The sequence below is a fragment of the Doryrhamphus excisus genome, linkage group LG3, assembly GCF_037039965.1.
Source record: "Doryrhamphus excisus strain RoL-2023G ecotype Guam linkage group LG3, RoL_Dexc_Guam_v1.1, whole genome shotgun sequence".
Classification (NCBI taxonomy): Eukaryota; Metazoa; Chordata; class Actinopteri; order Syngnathiformes; family Syngnathidae; genus Doryrhamphus; species Doryrhamphus excisus.
Genome location: NC_136359.1, coordinates 10,189,772 through 10,212,217, shown reverse-complemented (window position 1 = coordinate 10,212,217; position 22,446 = coordinate 10,189,772). Strand labels below are relative to the sequence as shown.

Genomic DNA, 22,446 nt, shown 5'->3' with positions numbered 1-22,446 from the left:
TTTGACAACAATTTGAACAGAACATGGAAATATCATTTAATGCGTGCTGATATCTCAGATGTCATTTCTCATCACTTCAGGTTGGAATTTAATGTAGGAGTTGTATTTCATTTTGTTACCTTGATTAAACTTTACCTCATTTTAGCTATTAGGATTCTAGGAGCTTCCGCCGAGCTCTTTGTATTTGTGTTACTTTCAAGGTCGTGCTCCCCTGTTAGATCATCAGTAACCACAGGAGGAGCAACATCATCGTAGTGTTTCTTCACTCGTTCTACATTTCACCTGCAGTGCCTGATTCCTTCGAAAAAACACAACTTTTTATCATCAGACCAAAGCTTCTCGTGTTAAAGTCTGGCTCTTGTCGTTTCGGCCATCGCAGTCAGTAGGAGCGAGTGTCAGGGTTGAGACCAACCACCTTCTCCTGTCCATAACATGACTGACAGCCAACAAAGTGCAAGGCGGAAGCGAGGGGGAAAAAAGGAAAGTCTTCTGCTTGAAATCCAAATGACTCGTCTTCTGATAGCTCGGGATCTTGTGAAGTCTTTCATTTCACATTGAAAAGCAACATGGGGCTTTTATGTGTTTGATGGTCGCGTATGGCGCTGCCAGATTACGTGGCATTAATTAAGTCATGTGTACAGAACAGCCTGTGAAGGAGCTCATCAAATAAAAAGTCTCCCATGCTGGGATTTTAAACGGTGCATCAAGTTGCTTGGCGGTTCATCGTTCAACTGATTGCAAGGATGCAATGTAAAAGACTGCCACATGACTTGAATACTATTGTCTTATTTATCTTGATAAAGTAGATATTTTATGGTTATTATTGATGAGGTTGGCATTTCATCAGGATTTTTTTGGATCTTGTAGAAATTGACAGAGCTAAGGTTAGATCGAGGTCTGCCTTCAAAAGTCTAAATTCTCAACCTTATTCAGGACACTTAGCATCCATAGGTACATTGCGCTTTCAATGCTAGGTGTTAGCATGTTAACAATCGCATGTTAGCATTGCTAGCATAATAGCATTTTTAGCTGTTTTCAAAAGTAGAAGCACCATCATGGTAGGTGTTAGCTTGCTTACATTAGCGTGTTAGCATTGCTAACATACTACACATAACAGCATTTTTAGCTGTTTTCAAAAGTAGAAGCACCATGCTAGGTGTTAGCTCTCTTACATTAGCATGTTAGCATTGCTAGCATACTAGCGCATAATAGCATTTTTAGCTGTACATGTATGTATTTATACAGAATCTATATCCATTTACTACATGAAATTGTCAGGTTTACAAAAAAACATAATTTTTTGTGTGGTGGCTTTTATTTTGTAGTGGCACACCGCCGCAATAAATGACATGTATTGGAAACCCTGGTAAAGTGTATTTTGGTGTACTCCTGCTAACAAAACTATTCCAATGTGCCGTCAGGTGTGGAACCTGGCCACGCAGTGTCTGCTCTACAGCTTCCCCAACGAACACGCCCGCCAGTCGCTCTTCAGGAACCTGGGCACGGGCGTGATGCAGATCGAGGTGGGGCCGGCCAATCACATTTTCTCCTGCGGCGCCGACGGCACCATGAAGATGAGGATCCTGCCCAACCGCTTCAGCACCAACAACAACCACCACCACCAAGGCGACCTCAAGAATGACGTTGTCAAGTTCATCTAGCTGGAGGGGGCTTTTCCATCCTGTTCCGGTTCTTGGTTCACCAGCTTGAGCGCTGTACTCCAGAACCTGAAGTGGACACAGGGTGTTTTTTCTACAAGACATACACTGCCATGGTGGAGGTGAGAACGTCTTCATCCTTCATTGATTGAAGTGTTCCCTGAAGTGCTTTAAGATAAGCGTCACCACTCTCCATCCAGCTAAGGGGGAATCTCAAGTTTGGCATCTAAAGCACATTTGAATTGTGGGGAAGTAAAACAGGTACTGGTCGTACTGAATTTCCTAAGCTTTTTTCCCTCCCCGGACCCAAACGTACTAACAACATCTTGTATTGTCTTATATTGTACATAAACAACACAGAAGGCAGCCATTTTATACGATAAGTCCTGCTTTATGATCAGTAAATCAAATATATTGACACACAGCTCACTTTGGGAAACCCTGCACTACGCCAATGGGGAAGTAGTCCAGTATAAATGCCTGCACAAATGACCTTTATTTCCAGTGTTGTGACGAGCTGGGCTGGCACACGTGATGCACCCGAGGCAGGCAAGGCATCATTTGCACATCAAGGTGAAGCTAAGTAAACAATAATGTAAATACCATGTACAGTACATTGATATGATATTCCACACCCATTGTATGAAGTGTCCTTAATCCTTTGACCACTGCTGGCACAGTCCTGACAGCAGTCCTCATCCTTAAAAGGTATACGAAAGTTGCACAAAAGTAGCTTGCATTTCATTTCACAGGCTTTTTGCATATGTTCCCTAATAAGCTAAAGAACAGGTGAGCTACATTTAAAGTGGTTAGCTGTACAGTACAGAGGCTTTCTTCCAGTAAGAGCACACACTCTGCATTATATCCTCTTCATTACAGTGCTTTCTCTTTCCTGTTGGAGAATCACTTCTTTTTTGTGCCACTATTAAAAACATTGTAAATGTCACATGGAAGGAGAGTGCTGAATACAAACAAGCTACGTAATAAATTGTTAATATTACCCCAAAATGTTGTCATATTACAATTTTACATCATTTTGTGAGAATAATGTTGACATCCAAAAGTAAAGGCATCATTTGCAAGATGGAAGTCACAAGATTACAAGGACAATGTCAAAAATTGTGTGACAATGAGGAAAAAAACTTTACATTTTACAAATGTACGGTCATATGGCAAGAAAGAAGTCATTATTTATATGGTCATTATTTTAAAAACAAAACATATGGTCATAATATTACAAGGACAAAGTCCTGATTTGGCAAAAATAAATTCATGTTATGATGAACAAAAAAGTCATTTTACAAAAATAAGGTGCTAATATTACAAGAAAATAAGTTTTTCCGAGATTACAGTTGTCATTTTGCCAGAATGTCGCAGGTTTGCAAAAATGCATGTAGAGGAAAGTCATTTTCAAGGTCACAATTTCAGTGAAACCAGATAGAATATTAGAAAGGTATTTGGTAATATTATGAAGAAAAAGTTGATTAAAAACCTAATTATTTTATGATTATTTTCATAGAAAAAATGTTCCTTCTAAAATTGACTTTATTCTCATAATATATCAATATTATCATATTATTGTAATCCTTTTTATCATATTACAGCCTAATTCTCCTAAGATTACAAAATGTGTCTTGTAAAATTGTAATGTTATTCCTCACAATATTGAACTGTTATATTACAATTTAAATAATCATAACGCTACGATTGGACGTGTTCAAGCTTGTTGTCCGTGTTTTTCTTTTTGTGTCTCTACAGGAGGTAGTTTGTTTTGTATAAAGTAGAAAGAGAAGTCATAGAGTAGTTGTACTTTTTAGTAAGAGAAGAGCGGGTCAGCCACTTGCTGAAGAATTGTGTACATTTATTTATGAAACTTGTATTGGTAGGAAAAGGCACATGGCTGTTTTTCTCTTTGTTTGGTGATGCAGGCCTAAACAATCACTGTGCAATTTGTTTTTCCCCCCCTTGCCTCTGGAGAGTGTATGTGGAAAAAGGACTGGTAAACCCATCAAAAATGAATTTTATCAAAGGCAACAACTGTGTGCTGCTTCTACAAGAGGATGGAGAGAGAGAGATAATCAATTTCTATCCAAGCAAACAGCTTGACTTTTCTTTTTGGAAACAAGCTTCCATTTAATCTTTGTTCTTACGACTGTGAATTTTGATTCCATTTTACAATGCAGTACGAATTGTATCATTAAAATAAATTATGCAGAATAAAATATAGAATGCAGAAAATTGAATTGTTTTGTCACATTGTATGATTAAAAAAAAAAAAAATTTTCGGGGGAATTAACGTAAGTAACGTAGTGGTTAGCGCGCAGACCTCACAGCTAGGAGACCAGGGTTCAATTCCCACCCTCGGCCATCTCTGTGTGGAGTTTGCATGTTCTCCCCGTGCATGCGTGGGTTTTCTCCGGGTACTCCAGTTTCCTCCCACATTCCAAAAACATGCTAGGTTAATTGGTGACTCCAAATTGTCCATAGGTATGAATGTGAGTGTGAATGGTTGTTTGTCTATATGTGCCCTGTGATTGGATGGCGACCAGTCCAGGGTGTACCCCGCCTCTAGCCCGAAGACAGCTGGGATAGGCTCCAGCACCCCCCTCGTGAGGAAAAGCGGTAGAAAATGAATGAATGAATTAACGTTTCATTGCTAATTTCCCACTCTTACGGTGGAGAAGTTTCCCCTTTATCAATGAAGTCAACATAAGAAATTAGTTTGTTTATTTAGTGAATTGGAAAATAATTTTTCTGTACAGTTTCAGTTCATTAATACAGTTTTTATGTCATTGTGACTTTTTTTTAATGGGGACAGATGCATTCAAAATGAGCATAAAGTTAAGCACAGCAATCACATTCCAGACATAACTTTCATTCATTAATTCTTGCGATGAGTGGACTATCCTCTATCCATCCACGTGCATTCCATCCTGGAGAGGTGGTCGCTCACAGCCTGGCATGATCCTTCAGGATAACCTCCAGCTTTTGACTCAGCATGACATTTCCTCGAATCTTAAGTTTCCCAGAAAAGAAGGCCTAGGAAAGCAGGGGAGTAAAAAAAAAGATCTTTGAATGAGGCTGCACTCCATCATGGACACGGGGGCAATGACAGCAGAGTCGTGGACCAGCTAATCTTTCTCCAGTTGCTTGAAGGCTTTTTAAAAACACACCAGGATCAATACGGAGCGGCATGGCCGGGCATATAAATTGATGACGAAGACGGCCGCTGCGTGTAACAGATGAAATGCTGCAGAGATATCAAATGGTGCCCATTGATTAGCTGCTTGAAAGAGGCCTGTGTCTCTTATGGACTGTGATGTGATGAAAGGAAGAAGTCTTTACAAATTGGCCACTTTCACTGACATCTACAAGACGGGGGGGACTCTCGGGAGGAGAAGGTGGGGGGACAACTTCCACTCAAAAACTCGTTATTTCAAGAGCACAGTTGTCAAGGTTGGAGTTACTACTTTTTAATGCCTAGAGATGAGAGAAGCTGTAACACCCCATACTTGGTAGAGGAACTGAAAGGAAAGCGTTGTTTTCTCGTCATTTAAAGACATGCGCTGTGGGCAGAGGACACATTCAGGTGGTATCCCTGTGACACTGCTTTTTTTTCCTAAAAGTTTACCTTCTGAGGGTTGACTTTTCCCAGCACCACGTCCATAAAGTCCTCATCTGACACGGTGAAGGTGACGTCCGCCTTGCCGCCGTTGGGACCGGGATGCAGTGCGCCACTCCCGTTCTTTAAATCGATAGCTGTAGATGATGGTTGATGGTTACAGAGGCCACCATGTGAGATCAGAAGTTGCACACTCACTCCACTCTGCGGCATTCTTGCCGTCTTTGGTGATCTCCCAGCCAAAGACGGCGTTGACCTTCTTGACCAGCTCGCCGCCAGACTCCTTTATCCGACGTCCGATCTCGGCAAACACCAGCTCGCTTTGAAGACCGCCCTGCAAAAACGGATTTTTACTGCCTGACCTTCCCGGCGTCCCTTTTAGAGGAGGCTTTCACACACCTGAGGAACACCGACCGACACCTCCGCCGTTTCATGTAGATCCACATAAGCGCCTGCTAGCACGACAGCGCCCGTCTCCTTCACCTGGAAGACAGAATAATAAGTCACAAGCAGAGAAGCTGCTCCTCACTGAAACCTTCCCTAGGTTGTGTTTACTGACTTTACTCTGGATGTGAACCCTGTTGCCTTCCTTCCACATCTCAGTCTGTAGGCACTGACCAGGCATCACTGGCTTCACAAAGCGCACCTGGAAAAAAAAGAAAAAGTTTGCTCGTACCACCTGCCAGTTATTAATGATAACCGCCACCATGAAATATACTGTAGATACATAATGATCCAATTGGCACAATTTCTCGCATGTACGTGTTCTGTAATTCATGCAATTTATCCCCCCACCAGTTATTAATGATAACTGCCATAGTAAAATTAAATAGTACATTGCCTTATGCACACACACAGTCAACATAATTGGTGTGATCGCTCCTCCCGCCTGTTAATAAGAAATGATAACCACCCCCTTGCCACAAAGGCAAACAGGCACAACAATTAATACAGTCGCTCCTCCTGCCAGTTAATGATAACAGCCACCACCTCGCATAACATCACGTCACACAAAGTGTCAAATCTCATAGTACACTGTCGCACATCGTGGACTAATGCGGGCGCTCCTCCTACCAGTTATTAATAACAGCCACCACCTTCCTTATAATGCACCAAGTCAAAGCCCGCCTCCTGGTGTGCGATAATTCATTCAATCGCTCCTCCAAATTATGAATAACAAATGCTCGAAATAAGGCACCAAGTCAAAGCCCACGCCCAATCTATGCCTGGCTGCTCCCGCCAGTTATTAATGATAACCACCACCTTCAAGATGAAAAGACGAGAAACAGGAAAGTTGCAGTGAAACAGTGCTGTGTAATGATGATGCAAGCTGTAGAGTACACACCTTGATGGCCTTGAACCTGGCGGGGTCGTTGTCAGCAAACTGCTTGAGGACATGTCTCGCTGCGAAGCCAAACGAACACAAACCGTGCAGGATGGGCGCCTGGAAGCCTACAGCAAGATGAAAGATGGGGCGGGGGGCGGGGGGAGGTGGTTCTCACATGTTTTTCATGGGTCCCAACATTTCCAAAGTCCTACCTCCCATGGCGGCAAAGCTGGGGTCAATGTGGAGGGGGTTCCAGTCGCCGCTCAGGCGGTACAAGGCAGCCTGGGGGGCCCACAGGAAGGAGACCACGTCAGATTTCAAAGCATGTGAAGAAAAGGAGATGGGATCTAGTAACTCATAAGCCTTTACCTGGTCTCTGGTGGTGGAATCCACCAGCACTGCATCTGGCGCCCGCTGCGGTGGCTGCACCACAGCCTGCAGGGAATCAAACACACACACAGCATGACTCCTTGTTTGTTAATCCCCATATCCCCTTATCACTCAATACATTACCTTGGCTTTCTCAGACGCTCTTTTGCCTCCAAAGCCTCCAGCGCCGACTACAAACACCGAAAACTGGTTGAAGCAGATGAGCACGTCGCCGCTGTAGGTGTTCACTGGAGGAACACACACGAGGAGCACTTTTTTTTTAAACCACGACGTCCAGCACCACTTCCTGTCACTTACCATCCAGGAGGATGAGAGCTCCGGAACCTTTATCCAGCACATCAGCGATGGACGCTTCCGAGGTCAGTATTCCTTCAGATTGATGTCAAACATTTAGATTGACGTCCGTGCTCTTGAATGTGGAGCGTTGGGGGTACGTACCAGAAGTAGGAAGAGGTTTGTAGAGCTCCAGGTAATGTTCGCCATGCAACACCTGACAACACATGAAAGTGAGGATCAACACTTAGGTTCTTGGCCATGAACTTGAACTTAATGAACTTCGCCATGTTTTTGTCCCTTATTTTTTATTTTATTGGTATTACTTGATGATTAAGCCACGTTGGAGGGTTTAGGATAGGTTTCAGGTCTAGGCCAGACTAGGCCACTCTAAAGTCTTCATTTTCTTCAGCCATTCAGAGTTGGACTTGCTGGTGTGTTTTGGATCATTGTCCTGCTGCAGAACCCGAGTTCGTTCCAGCTTGAGGTCACCAACAGATGATGACCGGATAGTCTCCTTTTTTGGTAGACAGCAGAATTCATGGTTCCAGGTCTTCCAGGTCCAGACCATCACACTACCACCACCATATTTTACTGTTGGTATGATGGTCTTTTTATGAAATGTTACTTTTTCAGTTGATGTAATGGGACACACACCTTCCAAAATTTTAATCTTTTTTTCCCGTCAAACCATAGAGTATTTTCCCAAAGGTCTTGGGGATCATCAATATGTTTTCTGGCAAAATTGAGACAAGCCTTAATGATCTTTTTGTTCAGCAGTGGTTTTCATCTGGGAACTCTGCCATGCAGGCCGTTTTTCCGTGTCTTTATGGTGGAGTCATGAACACTTACAGTGCATCCGGAAAGTATTCACAGCGCTTCACTTTTTCTACATTTTGTCATGTTACAGCCTCATTCCAAACTGTATTAAATTAATCTCTTACCTCAAAATTCTACACAAAATACTCCATTATGACAATGTGAAAAAGTGTTTTTTTTTTTAAACTTTTTTTGAATTTATTAAAAATAGAAAACAAAAAAATCACATTTACATAAGCCTTTGCCATGAAGCTCAAAAATTGAGCTCAGGTGCATCTTTTTTCCACTGATCATCCTTGAGATCTTTCTACAGCTTAATTGGAGTCCACCTGCAGTAAATTCAGTTGATTGGACATGATTTGGAAATATAATAACTGTCTATATAAGGTCCCACAGTTGACTGTGCATGTCAGAGCACAAACACCAAGCATGAAGTCAAAAGAACTGTCTGTAGACCTGCGAGACAGGATTGTCTTGAGGCACAAATCTGGGGAAGGATACAGAAAAATTTCTGCTGCTTTGAAGGTCCCAATGAGCACAGTGGCCTCCATTATTCGTAAATGGAAGACGTTTGGAACCACCAGGACTCTTCCTAGAGCTGGCCGGCCTTCTAAACTGAGCGATCGGGGAAGAAGGGCCTTAGTCAGGGAGGTGACCAAGGCCCCGATGGTCACTCTGTCAGAGCTCCAGCGTTCCTCTGTGGAGAGAGGAGAGCCTTCCAGAAGGACAACCATCTCTGCAGCAATCCACCAATCAGGCCTGTATGGTAGAGTGGCCAGACGAAAGCCACTCCTTAGTAAAAGGAACATGGCAGCCCGTCTGGAATTTGCCAAAAAGCACCTGAATGCATCTCAGACCATGAGAAACAAAATTCTCTGGTCTGATGGCTTAATAAATTCAAAACATGTCAAAAAAATCTTTTTTCACATTGTCATAATGGAGTATTTTGTGTAGAATTTTGAGGTAAGAGATTAATTTAATTCAGTTTGGAATGAGGCTGTAACATGACAAAATGTAGAAAAAGTGAAGCGCTGTGAATACTTTCCGGATGCACTGTATATGTCTATGGGCCAGACACTACTGGGAAGGTTCACCACTGTTCCATGTTTTCGTCATTTGTGGATAATGGCTCTCACTGTGGTTTGCTGGAGTCCTAAAGTTTTACAAATGGCTTTTACCATGTAGTTTGTCCTTTTTAATTCTACAAATTTTCATTGAAAAACTACATTTTGTGTTCAGTTGTGTTGTCAGTTGTGTTTGATGATGTGAAACATTTAAAGTGACAAACGTGAAAAAATAAATAAATCAGGACTGGGACAAATACCTATTCGCACCACTGTACATGCGGAAGGAGGCGGCTGATATTTGCTAACCTGTGTGACGTCAATGTCAAGTCCAGGCACTGTGCTCAGGCCGCCGCTCATCATGGCCGCCTGAGAGGGAATGACCCCGAAGGTGGGGAGGCAGCTAAAATCTGGGTGGCCTTCGTACAGGAACCTAAAAAAAATAAGATAATTGAATAGGAGCATGTGTGTGGCTGAAGACACCATCTTCAGTACCTGAGGTGGTCGGGGTCCTTGGTGGACATGCCCACGCCCAGCGCGTACAGGATGCATTGCACGTGTGAGAAGCTGAACGTAGTCTGAGGAAGTTTTTGTCCCACTGCTGCCATCTAACACACAGAAAAGCTTTTCACGTCAGTCTTGCGTGAAATGTGCTCTGATACAGTACCAGTCACAAGCGTGGATGCACTAACCTCATAAGAATACACTACAAAGGAGGCATTAAACCTAATAGATACATTTCTAATCATCAAATCAGCATCTGTGACACCCTCATAGTGGCCTGCTTCTTCATTAGTCTCATTAACAACCCGCCATTCTGGGCTTTTGTTCACGCCGGTGCCGCTCAGCCCGCACGTCACAGCTCCCGCTTTGTACAATAGTGACCAGAGGCCAGATGAAAACGGCTCCAAGCCACTGGAGGAGCCTTTTTAATTAAGACTGCAGACATGAGAGTCATGCTGCTTTTCCAGCGCTTTGATGCAAAAAGATTGGGAGTCCAGTAATGAATCATTAATATGCTCAGCCACACATACACATAAATGTATGTACTACTTATCTGTACAATCAAATGAATTGGGGGGCAAAAAAAGTCTGGTTGTTGTTGCATCGTCTTGAAATGAAATAGTGTGATGATTTCAGTGTGAAGTAAAGTGTGTGCGAGCACCGCGGGCACATTTGACAGATTAAAAGCATGCACAGAATACGCATGCAAGATAAGTTAAAAGGCAGAGTTAACCACTTCTACTCACAGGATTGATGCCAGAGCTGGAGGATGCCGCAGCAGCAGGACCGGCAGTTGGGCCGGTGCCAACATCGTGCCCCGACTCAACCTTAGACAGCACCGTCATCATGGACTGGAGAGATTCTGAAAAGAGGGGAGAGATTAAGGGGCTGTGGGGAGGAGCGGATGAGCAACAGAGTGATGGGGTTGACTTGCATGGCTTGTTTTTAGACAAAGTTCATTTAATACCGTTCTTGCATGACTAATGGAGTCAGTGAGTGCAACATTTGAAGCACCATTGGGACATGACCTCTGTTTAATAGTATACCGTTTGTTTACCCAACAGACCCAGATCAAAACTCCTCAGACTTATGGTGTCAGAAGTGGGATGGTTCGTTGTGAGGCGGTTTGTGGTTTTTTTCAACCCAAGAGACTCAGGTAGGTAACTACATGAATTCTAGAAGTAAACACAATCTTTGTTTGCATTAACTCAGGTGTACGAACATGTTTCTCCTTGTATCGATTAATCAATAACAGCGGCCCTTCTACAAGACGGAACAAGACACAGCTCGGGGACCGACTAAATCTCACTTATAGAATTAAAAGGAGAGTTGTCGCTCATTGGCAGGTAGTTATAGCAACAAGCCTCGGTAATAAGCTACAAATGAGGCAGCACAAAGCCATGCTAATGAGGCCGACTTGCTCCCGCTGGGCCCTGCCACCCCCGTGCGATTCAGCGCAAAAAGCGGCGTCCTCCTTGCCAGTGCACGTCTGAAAAAGGGATGCAGGAGGCGGCCGAGAAATAATAAATAATAATAATCAACACACTACACGCTGCTCACCTATACTTATTTCCTCCACCGTTCTTGACCTCTAACCACATATTTACTCACTATGCTGGAAGCAAATGCAGGAGGAATACAGATGAGGAAAAAGTAGGGTTGGATCTTTTAAAGATTTTTATTAGGAACAAAAATATTGAATACCGATGCCTGTCTCTAGCATAGGTAGATCAATCATGATAAACAATAAGGCCAATTGTTTAGGCAAGCTGGATGATTGAATGGAAACACCTCGTTTCCGCATGTTGTGCGAGCATCAATAAAATTCGGATTCACTGTTTTTGGTCTCGGATTTCTGGCTGGAATGACTGTATTTTATACTATTTATGGTATGAAATTTCAAAAGCAATTCCTTTAAGCTCAATGTGAATCTAAATCTGTTATAATAAGTGAATGTCCACAAAGTACACAAAAAATACTCAAACAAAATATTTCCATAGTTAAAGCGGTGAACACCTGTTTATAAATACAATGTTGACCATTATTAGAGCCCTGTTGACATGAAATAACACCCCTATAGTCACATATACACTCACATGACCAAATATAGTAGATATAATCAGAGAAAAAAAAAGCCATTGAAGACATAAATAAGACTCGTGCACGTCTGTTTCAATAAATGTCTTTGGGATGTGTGGAAAGGAAGTGACGTCGGGGATTCAGAGTTGAGGACAGCCACAACAGTAGCCTGTTATTATTATGATGATGATGATGACTATTAATATCGTTGGCTATCAAGTCTGCATGTTACTCGTGACACCTTGTGGCCAGTCTGGACTACAGCTCATTAACGTCTTGCATTGCCTTAAATTTTGGATTTTGACATTTTATCCTTGAAAATACTTCATTTATCCCAAGAATACATACTATTTTTTTAAGTATACATAATAGGCCATAGTGAACAACAAAAAAGCTATCATTTGTTACTGAATTTTTGAAAAACCGTGATAGAGTAAAGGAGTGATGTTCATACTGCGATGGACGACTGTACATGGTGTCCGCTCATCCTTCAAATTGAGTAAAGCCGTAAATGGCTTCAAAGCAAACAATCCCACTTCTGACACCATTAGTCGAAGACGTCTCAGTCTTCAAAATCAGTAGGGTTCTTGCTGAACATGAGCTCCCACAAAGACCAGAGTTCAATTCCACCCTCAGCCATCTCTGTGTGGCGTGTTCTCCCCGTGCATGCGTGGGTTTTCTCCGGGTACTCCGGTTTCCTCCCACATTCCAAAAACATGCTAGGTTAATTGGCGACTCCAAATTGTCCATAGGTATGAATGTGAGTGTGAATGGTTGTTTGTCTATATGTGCCCTGTGATTGGCTGGCGACCAGTCCAGGGTGTACCCTGCCTCTCGCCCGAAGACAGCTGGGATAGGCTCCAGCACCCTTTGCGACCCTCATGAGGATAAGCGGTAGAAAATGAATGAATGAAAGCTCCCACAAAGCAAAGTACAGGACGGTCCCTAGTGTCGATTTTTTTTTCCAGGTCCAAACCAGTCCTGGAAAGAAAATGCCAGTACCCAGCCTAGTACAGAACTGATCTGACAAAAGCTGTAAAAACAAGAGACTCTGTTTTATGACTGATGTTGAGAAGTTATGTTAAATTGTGTTCATATTTAAAAAAAAAAAAAAACATAGTCGGATAGCTTTATAATGGATACTCTGGAGTCACCCCTTTGGTTATTCCAGCCAGGATTGAACTCCCGGTCTCTAACCTCAAAGCCCTCGCTGCCCCTCATTGCCGGAGCATCACTGACCTTGCACTGTAGTCAGCTTGGTGGAGTGAGTAAAATCACAAACTTGGTCCCACTGGTCCCTGACAGCCTCGGGAGTCATGGTCTGGTTCTTCTGTCTGGTGGTGCAGCCCTGTGTTCTCTCCCAGCGCACTGCACACATGCACATTAAGAGGTCATTTTTAAGCCTGTCACATGCTGCACTGGTGGAGCTGTGGGCTAATTAACATCACAAATGCATACAGACGTTTCCTCCGGAGGAATAAAAACCAAAAAACACTCACATTTGCCAATCCAGCCTGCGCCAACCTGAAAGCATATGAATCATCCAAATGTTGGAACAAGTATGTGCTGTACTTCTGTCAAGAGAAACAACAGTGGGATTAAGACCTCACTGCGTTACCTCAAAGAGTCCTCCGTTTTCTTGGCATTGTTCATGACAGAGCCAGAGCACCATGGGAGCCACGTACTCCGGCTTCAGCGCCGCCACGAGATCTAAATAAAACAAACACAGGCGCTACAAACGACAGCCTCCTTTCAGGGCACATCTGCCATCACACGGTTGAGAATCACTTCTGCTCCAGTGTTTTTCCAGTGTGTTATGCTAAGAAGACATTTGCTACTCACACATTTTAGGGCAGAACGGTGCCCAAAATTACCAGCAAGTCTGTGTATATTTTGAAAGATTACATTTACGTTTTCTACGTTTAACCGTAGAAAAGCGTGCCAAAGTGGCAGTATGTCAATTGTTACTTACCAGGAGGCATGACCGATTCGGTGAGCCGCGACCCGGCAACAGGAGCGATGGTGTTGCAGTGGATGTTGTACTTGCTGCCCTCGATGGCCAGGGTGTTTGACAGGCCCACTAAGCCCAGCTTGGCGGCGCTGTAGTTGGCTTGGCCGAAGTTGCCGTAGATGCCTGCAGCCGAAGCCGTCATGATGATTCTGGACGGAAACAATCTGGCGTTAATGCGGTGTGACAGGCATCACATTGGAGTCAATGGGAGGAAGATGGTTTAGAATGAGGTATGACATGATGGACGAGGTAGCTGAGGTCAGAGCTTCATTAGGAACTCCCCCTTGTTCTGCATTTAGCCAGACCCAACTGATTTTTAATGTCTGAGTTAGCTTAGGTCAACAAACAACTTATTTATGTGACCTGTCAACCACCTTCAAGACTTGGGTGTATGATGTTAGATAAAACCCTACCTTCTATAAACCAGCCACATTTACTCCAACAATCAGCATTAAATAATTAGACTTCTTTGTCAATGCACCAACCCGAAAAATGACAAAACGGCCCAGATAGCCAAAGCCAAACATCAAATAATCGCACGCTCTTATCGCTTTTCTATCAGGAAGAACCAACCCATCCCTTTTTTGTAACAGCGTCTTGAACAGGTAAGAAAGCTACTGATTTTATCATTATAGCAGGTCTAAAATGATTAAAGTAGATAAAATCAAAAGGTCGGAGCAACTTAATCCTTTCATATCCTCTCCCATCATCACAGTGTAAATCTAATGTTGACTTTTGAGCAGAATCAGCACCTTCGGTCAATGTGATTGGCATTGCTATCTAATCCTAAGAGCTGCATAATCTAATTTGCGTGTTTTTTCCTCTGGGATGATGTCCATGGCTGTCTGAGCCTTCTATTACAACAGCATCAAGTCAACTGAGGTCACCATATTAGGAACTGATTTACATATTGATTACCTGAGGCTCCAAGACACTGCTTTTGGTGTTGTCTGATCCGGTTGTATGTTGCAACTTTCTATTAGTAGAAGTAATAGATTGATACCATATTTTATCCACATGCTTTGAACTATGCAGGTTAACTAAAGACACAGATAACGCATGGCTAAAAGAACTACAGTTTCAATGCTGCTTAGAGTGCAGATCAAGGAAGTAGTGAAGTGGAGGCTAAAATCACATTCTGAAGTCTTATGCAGTGATCGTGTTTTGATCTGACAAATCTTAAGTATGTTTGATGAAGTGCATTCTTAAATCGTGATGGAAAAAGCGACTCACATCACATCACAAGAGCTAACAATTAAATACAATTTTGTGGGTTGGGGTTATATTCAAGTAGAGAGATTTCTTTGTCATTGAAAATAAATACAACTAAAATTCACGCACAAATGTGAAACGTGAGGCATAAAAATGACACAATAACAAACAGTACCGAAAAACATTCCATAAAGTAGTCCCGATTTATCACACAATGCACTAGTAATACATGATGGTAGCGGTCTTACCTGCCGAATTTTTGTTTTTTCATATGGTTCCAGGCAGCACGTGTCACTAAAAACGAGCCTCGCAGGTGAACTCTGTGAATAAGGTCTGAAGGACACAATTGTAGGGGTTGAGATGAGATGACGGCACATTAAATTGACATTTTCACAATTCAGTTATATCTCATGAAAACTACAGATGAGTAATTGTTTTTTTATCATAATATATTACATTTTAATTATTATATGTCACGGTTTGTTCTTTTTTTGACCAAAAACTAACTTGGACTTAACAGCGCCTCTGCTGGTTACTGCCAAGTAGTGCACTCATTTTATCTTAGTTCAGTGCTTCTCAAATAGTAGGCCATCCGGTCGAGGTGTCAGACAGGCAAGGAGAAGCAGGGACTTTCATTATCTGCCTGTGCTTTGTGTGAAATGTGTGAAATTATCTCATGATTTTAAACCTTATTTAACAATGAAACCTTACGTTCTTGACTGCTTATAGATGTACATGCATGCACTCTATAACGCACAAAAACAAACATCTGTGACATTTGCATGGCTCTGTGTAAGCCAGCGCTATTTTAACAGATCATGTACAGAATGGTACAGAATGCCTGATTAGGCAGCTGTTAGATATTTTGGCTTTTCCTGACACATAATGTTTGCCCATGCAGTTTCTTATTACATAAGCAATACATTTGGGGCACTTATTGTAAACCGTATAATATTTTTTGCAACATTTAATTTTTTTTTTACCTTGCAATTTTACATTTTCTTGCAATATTACAATACTTATATTAGTTTGTTTGTTCTATTTGAAGAGCTTGCAACCAAAAGGCACTAAATCCAATTTTCACTAAGTTGCATGTTTTTCATGAGTTTAATAGACCTCTGTCATGTGTATCCAAATCACATATTTTGGTTTTGAAATCATTTTAAAAAATATGAAAAAAAGTTATATGAAATTTATGCTTTCAACCAAAAGGCGCTATTTCCATTTCAGATTTCAACCAAAAGGAACTAAATCCCTTTCTTTATTCTTTATTCTGATTGGCCCAAGTTTCCCATCTATTGATAATCTGACCAATCACAGAGAAGAATACAATTGGCACTGCACATACAGAAAGCCAGTATCAGTGCGCATCCTGTTTTGTTTGTGTACATTAAGTATGATAGTTGATTGACGTATGATAGTTACAGTATGTTATGCAATTCAGGAGAACACAAATTGTGTTTTTACAGTATTCTGTAACATGGAAGTTTTTTTTACGCCATAAAAGGCATGTCTCTACCTTGACACCTCCAACTTTCATGAGAAACATTATTTTACTTGTACTAAAAAACATACAATGTAAAGAGTTTGTAATGAGATGATTTTTGTCACTGTCACCTTCATGGTGCAGTCAAATATGAGCACTGCTTTTAATAACATTTTTATTATTGTCTGCAAATTGTTATTTTTCATGTGTCGCTCTACTGCAGCCTACAGGTTGAATGCACCTGCAATGTATGACATGTCTTGTAGTTGTGTTAAAGCTGATCATCATAGAATGTGGATGATGTTAATGTGTGCTATAATATCTTAACAACATTTTATCAGTAACAGTGTACTAGTGGTAGGTTATAACATTTTGTTTCTGTAATGTTTGAAGGTGAACGAGTGCATGTGTGTGTGTGTGTGTGTGTGTGGGTGGGGGGTGTGGGTGTGTATGTTGACAATGGCTTCTGTGTTGTAATTATTTTATTAGCATAGCACATTAAAGCACCTTACATTCTTTTACAACAATGCCATTGAAGAAGTTAAAGGTGACTTCAAATTTATTTCAGCCAAAAGGCGCTAAATCCGAAAAAAAAAAAAATTTAAAAAAATATATAAAATACATGGTGTGTGCAGGATTTTTATAGCATGCATTTTTATGACCTATACTGATAGCTCTTTCATTTGCAATATAGACTTGATGACCAAATAGATTGATATGTGCGTAATTAAAAATCATTGATTTTCTCGAAATCAGTCAAAATGGATTTAGCGCCTTTTGGTTGCAAGCTCTTCATTTTCTTGTTATATTACGACCATATTCTCATCAAATTAAAGTTTTTTTTTTTGTAGTAAGTCAAATTTATTCTTGCAAAACTTTATTCTCTTAAAATGTGGGTGGGGTTAAAGGAGGTCATTTCCTTACCCCAGTCCAAATCACTTGTCCTGGCAAATGACCGGTCTCGGAGTATCCTAACCAAGAGGAGAGGAATGTTAAGTCTTTGGTGTAATGACCGCCGTGATGGATTTCCAAAAAGACACAATAAGATGACTTACCCAGCATTGTTTACAACAACATCTGAAAAACAATAATTATGAAATATATTTACTTTATCAATAAGCTACATGCATATAACAATCAACTGAATACAAAGGATTGTCAGCGTGGTGAACAATAACATTGACAACAGCTCTGTCCCACCAACAGTGAGCCAACAAGTACTAAAGCACAGAGCTGGAACTGAGGGCTAGCCATGATTAATGGTATTGATCACTCACCTGTTCTCGTCCCGCTTTGACTGATCAATGAGCTCACTCACCTATTCTTCCAAAAGCATCCAGAGCTGCTTGAATGAGCTTCTCTCCATCTTCTACAGAGTCTGTGCGTGCAGGGAAGAAGGCCACCATGGTGGGGTAGAAAAGCCAAACTTTAAAAATGTGCAGAATGAGTGATTCTCTATATAAAGTGACGAGTGAGAGTATGTGCGATGCAGGATAAAAATGCAATTACATTGAACTATAACTTCTACTAATAGCTCCTGAAATTAAACAGTATATATTATCTTTAAATAAATACAGAAAAAGTGAACCTAATGTTCAATCTTCAGTGCAATCATCTGCACTCACAGCAGTAGCAGGGTTAGCGCCATTAGCGCATCTATCTCACGTTCCCCATGACAACAGATGATGAACATGGTTGGTACCGTCTTTATACAGCAACCTTTATACTGTCTTTTTTGCTGTTCACTCCTGCTATGCAGCCTCTCCTCCTTTGTATCGCCGCTGAGATCTCCGATCGCTCTGTGTAGCGAAGGGGTGCTCAAGTCTAACAGCTGCCCCCGAGTGTAAACAATGGAGCAAGCGGCAAGCTCCAAACGTTTAAGGGGTCAGTATGGCACAAAAATACAATAAAAAAAGTAATAAATGAAGCACTATTAAACACTAAAAACGCAGTCAAAGACACGGCGCTGCTGTAACTAGCTTGCAATCCGCCGATGCCATCTTGAAACACAAAAATTCAGTCTATATTCATATCAATGATATGCTTATTTTTGATATCGTGCTTAAAAGAATATCGATATCACCCGGCCCTATGACAATGGTTCACCCTGGAATTTTGGGGACATCTTAATCCGGAAAATTGTGGATGAGCCCAGAATCCAAATTTGGACTTCTGCCAACATTTTCCAAAAAGAATATGGCTTAAAGGTCATGCAAACCTTCACTCCCCTTGTGCACCATGTCCTGACTGCTCAGTATCATACGTTACATTTTATTCATAGGTCTTACTTGCACTTTATGACAGTTAGACTGGTTGTTATGGCTGCAGATTGATTATTTAAATTCTAATTGATTCCTATGGGAAAACACTGCTATGAAATTAGAACAGCGTTGTAGAACAGATTGTGTTCGACGTCAGTCGTTTCAGTGTATTATGTAACAAGATGATAATGTCAAATCTGCTCTCCCACGCAGAGATGTTAGGATGTGCCTTATTTACGCTGCTATATTGGCAAGGTAAGCATAAACAGATATCTTGACAAGATGGAAGAGAGTCCAAAACTTCTCACCGTAGTTGGCCACTGCCTTGCCTCCCTTGGCTCTTATCTCCTCCACAACCTTATCAGCAGCCGCAGAACTCTTACCGCCCCCTTTAGTGTCTGCCCCAAGGTCATTCACTTTAATGTAGCAAGAGGAGAGAAAAGATTAGCAATAAATGGGTGAGAAGTACAATTCTCCACCGGTGATTAGGGCAGTTCAGCTTAGCCTCGTCATACGCTTCAAGGGCAAGTTCATCAAAGATATAGCCAGGCATGCTGATATTTAGATGTTTATAGCTTCCAGCATGTGTGCTTAGGCTGAGTCTAAATCACTGCGTCAATCAATACATACCGTCAATACAGCCTATAATATGCTATGATGTATCCTCTTAAATCCCAGAATGCGGCATAAGATCACAAGCATGCCACTGTGACATAGGGTATTAGCATAGTAGCATGATGCGCCCCTGCTTAACTCGGGCTTAGCGGCGTACTATGCAAATTACTGCTCCTTTACAGTCAGCAGTAATGCATAGCTAAAGAGTTCACCTCCAAAAGACAGCAGGAAATGATGCCTTGGAGAAAAGAAAATAACCACACGATACGCTACAAGTAAAAAAAAAACACAATAAAGCTTATATCCAATATTATGACAGAATATCAGGGCCCTATTGAAATATTGTATTGTATTGTATTACTGTATTTTCAATATTAATGTATTATTACAACCACACTCAATTACCACTACTTTTTTACCCTCACATTAACCATGGTATACATTTTTCCCCCCCAGACAAATTAATGATACTCAAATTGCAAATTGTTTACTCTCGCAATGCTCCAACTTCATTCTTGTTCTTGTTCAACTTTGAGCTTGTAAAAATCTTTTTTTTTCTTGTCATATTCCAACTTTATTTCCCTACAATTGCACATCTTTCATTTTTATGAGTTTTCCACATTTTTTCCTTGATATTATACATTTATTCTCTCACAATTAGGACTTTATTCTCTTTAAATTGTTTTTTTTTTCCTTGTAATTTTTTTCTTATAAGTTTTTCTTAAAGTTGCAGATAGCAACTTTATTCCCCCCAAATTACAGGCCTTTTCTCTTTATATAGTGAATCTATTTTCATATAATTTAGATTTTCCCCATGTAAAATAAAAAAATATGATATGAATTGGAATATAGTAACTTCATTCCCCTAAATCACAGACTTTTCTAGCTATATTACATTAAAGCTTCATTTTTCTTGCTAATTTTTTTTTTAATTACAGTGTTATATTGGGTTTTTACTGGCAATACGACATTACAATTTTAATTCCCTAAAATTACTTGTTTCTTCTCATGCCATGACTTAATTCTCATAATATTACACCTTTATTCCTTTTATTATTTCAAATTTAGTCTGGAAAAATTCCAACTTCGCAAGTGCAAATGTGATGATCCTTAATGTATCTTTGTTAAGCATGTTTAAAAGAAACCATCCCCATTACTTTTGTTTCTTTTAAATACAGCCTATTTTGCTGTAATATTACTTATTAATAACAGTATTTTTGTCATTTCCAGTGAGTCTCCACAGGAATACAATTTATTTGTGGTAATGGGTTGCAGGTGGGATGAGGGGGCATCACAATACTGTACATGTATTAAAAAAAAAGTGACAATTCATAAGAGTTAGGTTGATAACGCCCTCTGCAATCTTCTCAGATGCAGGCTTACATAAGTCCAAAAAGAACTTGACATCCAAGAGTCCATATATTTACCTATAACAGAGGCACCTCTTTCTGCAAAAGCCAATGCATATTCTTTTCCAAGGCCTGCAGAGATGAGGAGACATCAAATTATTATTTTTATCCAACAGAGTAAACACACAGACACACACTGATTGTTTGCACGCACCCTTTCACACACTTGGCTCGCTTGCCCAAGTACTTTGAACCTTGCATTCGACTGGAAAATATGCCTCTCGGCAGATTTGAAGTATTTTCCCCCCAGCTCAATAGAATATCTACAAATGCGTTACATTGCTTCTAAAGAGGTTATGTTATTTATGTGGGATCGTTTACTTTTTTGTTGATTTTCTAAATGCAGACTTATTAGCGAAGCAGCAACATGAACAGCTGACACGAGCAGAAAGGAAACGCCACTAGAAGTCTGTCACAGTAAGGACATGACTGAGTGAACAATGTGACCACTAGCTTAGCATACTAAGCTAACCTACTTAAAAGTGAGCATACATAGCATTAGCATCGATGACAGCCAAGCTAACAGCCAGCAACGTTTACACTGTAATTGTACCTCCTCCGGCGCCTGTGACGAGCACAACTCTTCCCTCAAAGGACAAAGACATCGCTGTGAGATGCTTATTCTTCGGAGCTGGACCACTACTGTCAGTTGGTCGTCCTGGTGTTGCCAATGTTTACTAGTTTGATAAGTTCCACTTCCGGACTTCCGGCAAAATGGCGATAGGGCAGTCCACGTCTGAAGACGCTCAGACGAAAGATCGCCAAATACTAATGCAAAACGAGCATATCTCTGACAAAGACAACCTCGACTTAAGAGTGCGTTTGTACAACTTCCACACACAGTATGTGTTTCGCCAAAACGCTAACGGAAGAAGAAAAAACATCGGCTCAACAATGGCTACCGGTAATGCTACGGTAATATAACTCAGTTGACGCTAGCCTGCTAGCTAAAAGCAACGATATGTAAACACACTATTATGCCACACCAGAGAAGATGAACATAATTGCCAGCAACAAGAACAGCCTTCAGTCTCCATCCAAGACAAAAAAAAAATCGCTGAGGACCAAATTGCAAGAGCAAAGTGAAATAAACGCAGAAGGAAATTATGCTTCTGACAAATCGAAACCAAGTGTTGGAAAATAATGCCAGTGAAATATATCGTTACAAGCCACGGTGGAACTTGCGTCTTAATGGAAAGAAGAACAAGAAAACTGCTGACATATTACCACGTTGGATGGAAAATGTGGACTTAGTTGTAGACACGGTGCACCGCCTCGGACGGAGGATGGACAACCGTCCAAGACAGTTCATCATCTAGTTCGCTAGGAGACATCACAGGGATGAACCACCACCACATATGCAAAGAGATGAGGATTAGATTCAGACAGGACCTCACCAAAGAGAACAAGCAGTCTCGCCAAAATAGAGAAGGTCTGATGTGTGTCCCAAAGATGACGGCATAAGTTAACACAGTCAATATTGAAAGAGTTGAAGGAGTTGTGCTCCAAGTTAAATTCGAGTCAAAGGCACTCGGCACCCGAAGTTGCTAATTTTTGACCCAAACAATGGCAAGACAAAGCAATTTCAGTCATGGATCTAGGACATGGGTGGGCAAACTTGTTGACACGCAAGGCTCATTGGGTTAAAAAAGATTTGATGGAGGGGCTGTCTCCACATAGGTAGCATCAAGCAGAACGACATGCTCACGGTGCAAC

At 41.2% G+C, this 22,446-nt stretch overlaps 2 protein-coding genes across 3 annotated transcripts in view; one reads left to right on the top strand and one right to left on the bottom strand.

The window, feature by feature from the left end:
* dmxl1 (Dmx like 1) overlaps nucleotides 1-3,901 on the top strand; it is a 39,543-nt gene extending 35,642 nt beyond the window's left edge. For both annotated transcript variants that reach the window (XM_058072077.2, XM_058072075.2), the window contains one exon: nucleotides 1,422-3,901. In XM_058072077.2, coding sequence (XP_057928060.2) covers nucleotides 1,422-1,661 — 240 coding nt within the window. In that variant the 3' untranslated portion in view covers nucleotides 1,662-3,901. The remainder of the gene's footprint in view (nucleotides 1-1,421) is intronic.
* Nucleotides 3,394-21,451, bottom strand: hsd17b4 (hydroxysteroid (17-beta) dehydrogenase 4). Its single transcript, XM_058072078.2, has 25 exons — nucleotides 21,284-21,451; nucleotides 20,749-20,802; nucleotides 19,015-19,122; nucleotides 17,764-17,823; nucleotides 17,501-17,522; nucleotides 17,370-17,416; nucleotides 15,208-15,292; nucleotides 13,709-13,896; nucleotides 13,355-13,446; nucleotides 13,236-13,260; nucleotides 12,976-13,104; nucleotides 10,404-10,519; nucleotides 9,649-9,761; nucleotides 9,463-9,586; nucleotides 7,436-7,487; nucleotides 7,295-7,366; nucleotides 7,121-7,224; nucleotides 6,977-7,042; nucleotides 6,820-6,889; nucleotides 6,626-6,732; nucleotides 5,840-5,926; nucleotides 5,680-5,763; nucleotides 5,479-5,614; nucleotides 5,290-5,417; nucleotides 3,394-4,697 (listed from the first exon to the last, which is right to left on the bottom strand). Exons 1-25 carry the CDS (start codon nucleotides 21,333-21,335, stop codon nucleotides 4,608-4,610), a joined length of 2,211 nt encoding a protein of 736 aa, XP_057928061.2. The 5' UTR covers nucleotides 21,336-21,451; the 3' UTR covers nucleotides 3,394-4,607.
* Between the last annotated feature and the right edge of the window lie 995 nt (nucleotides 21,452-22,446).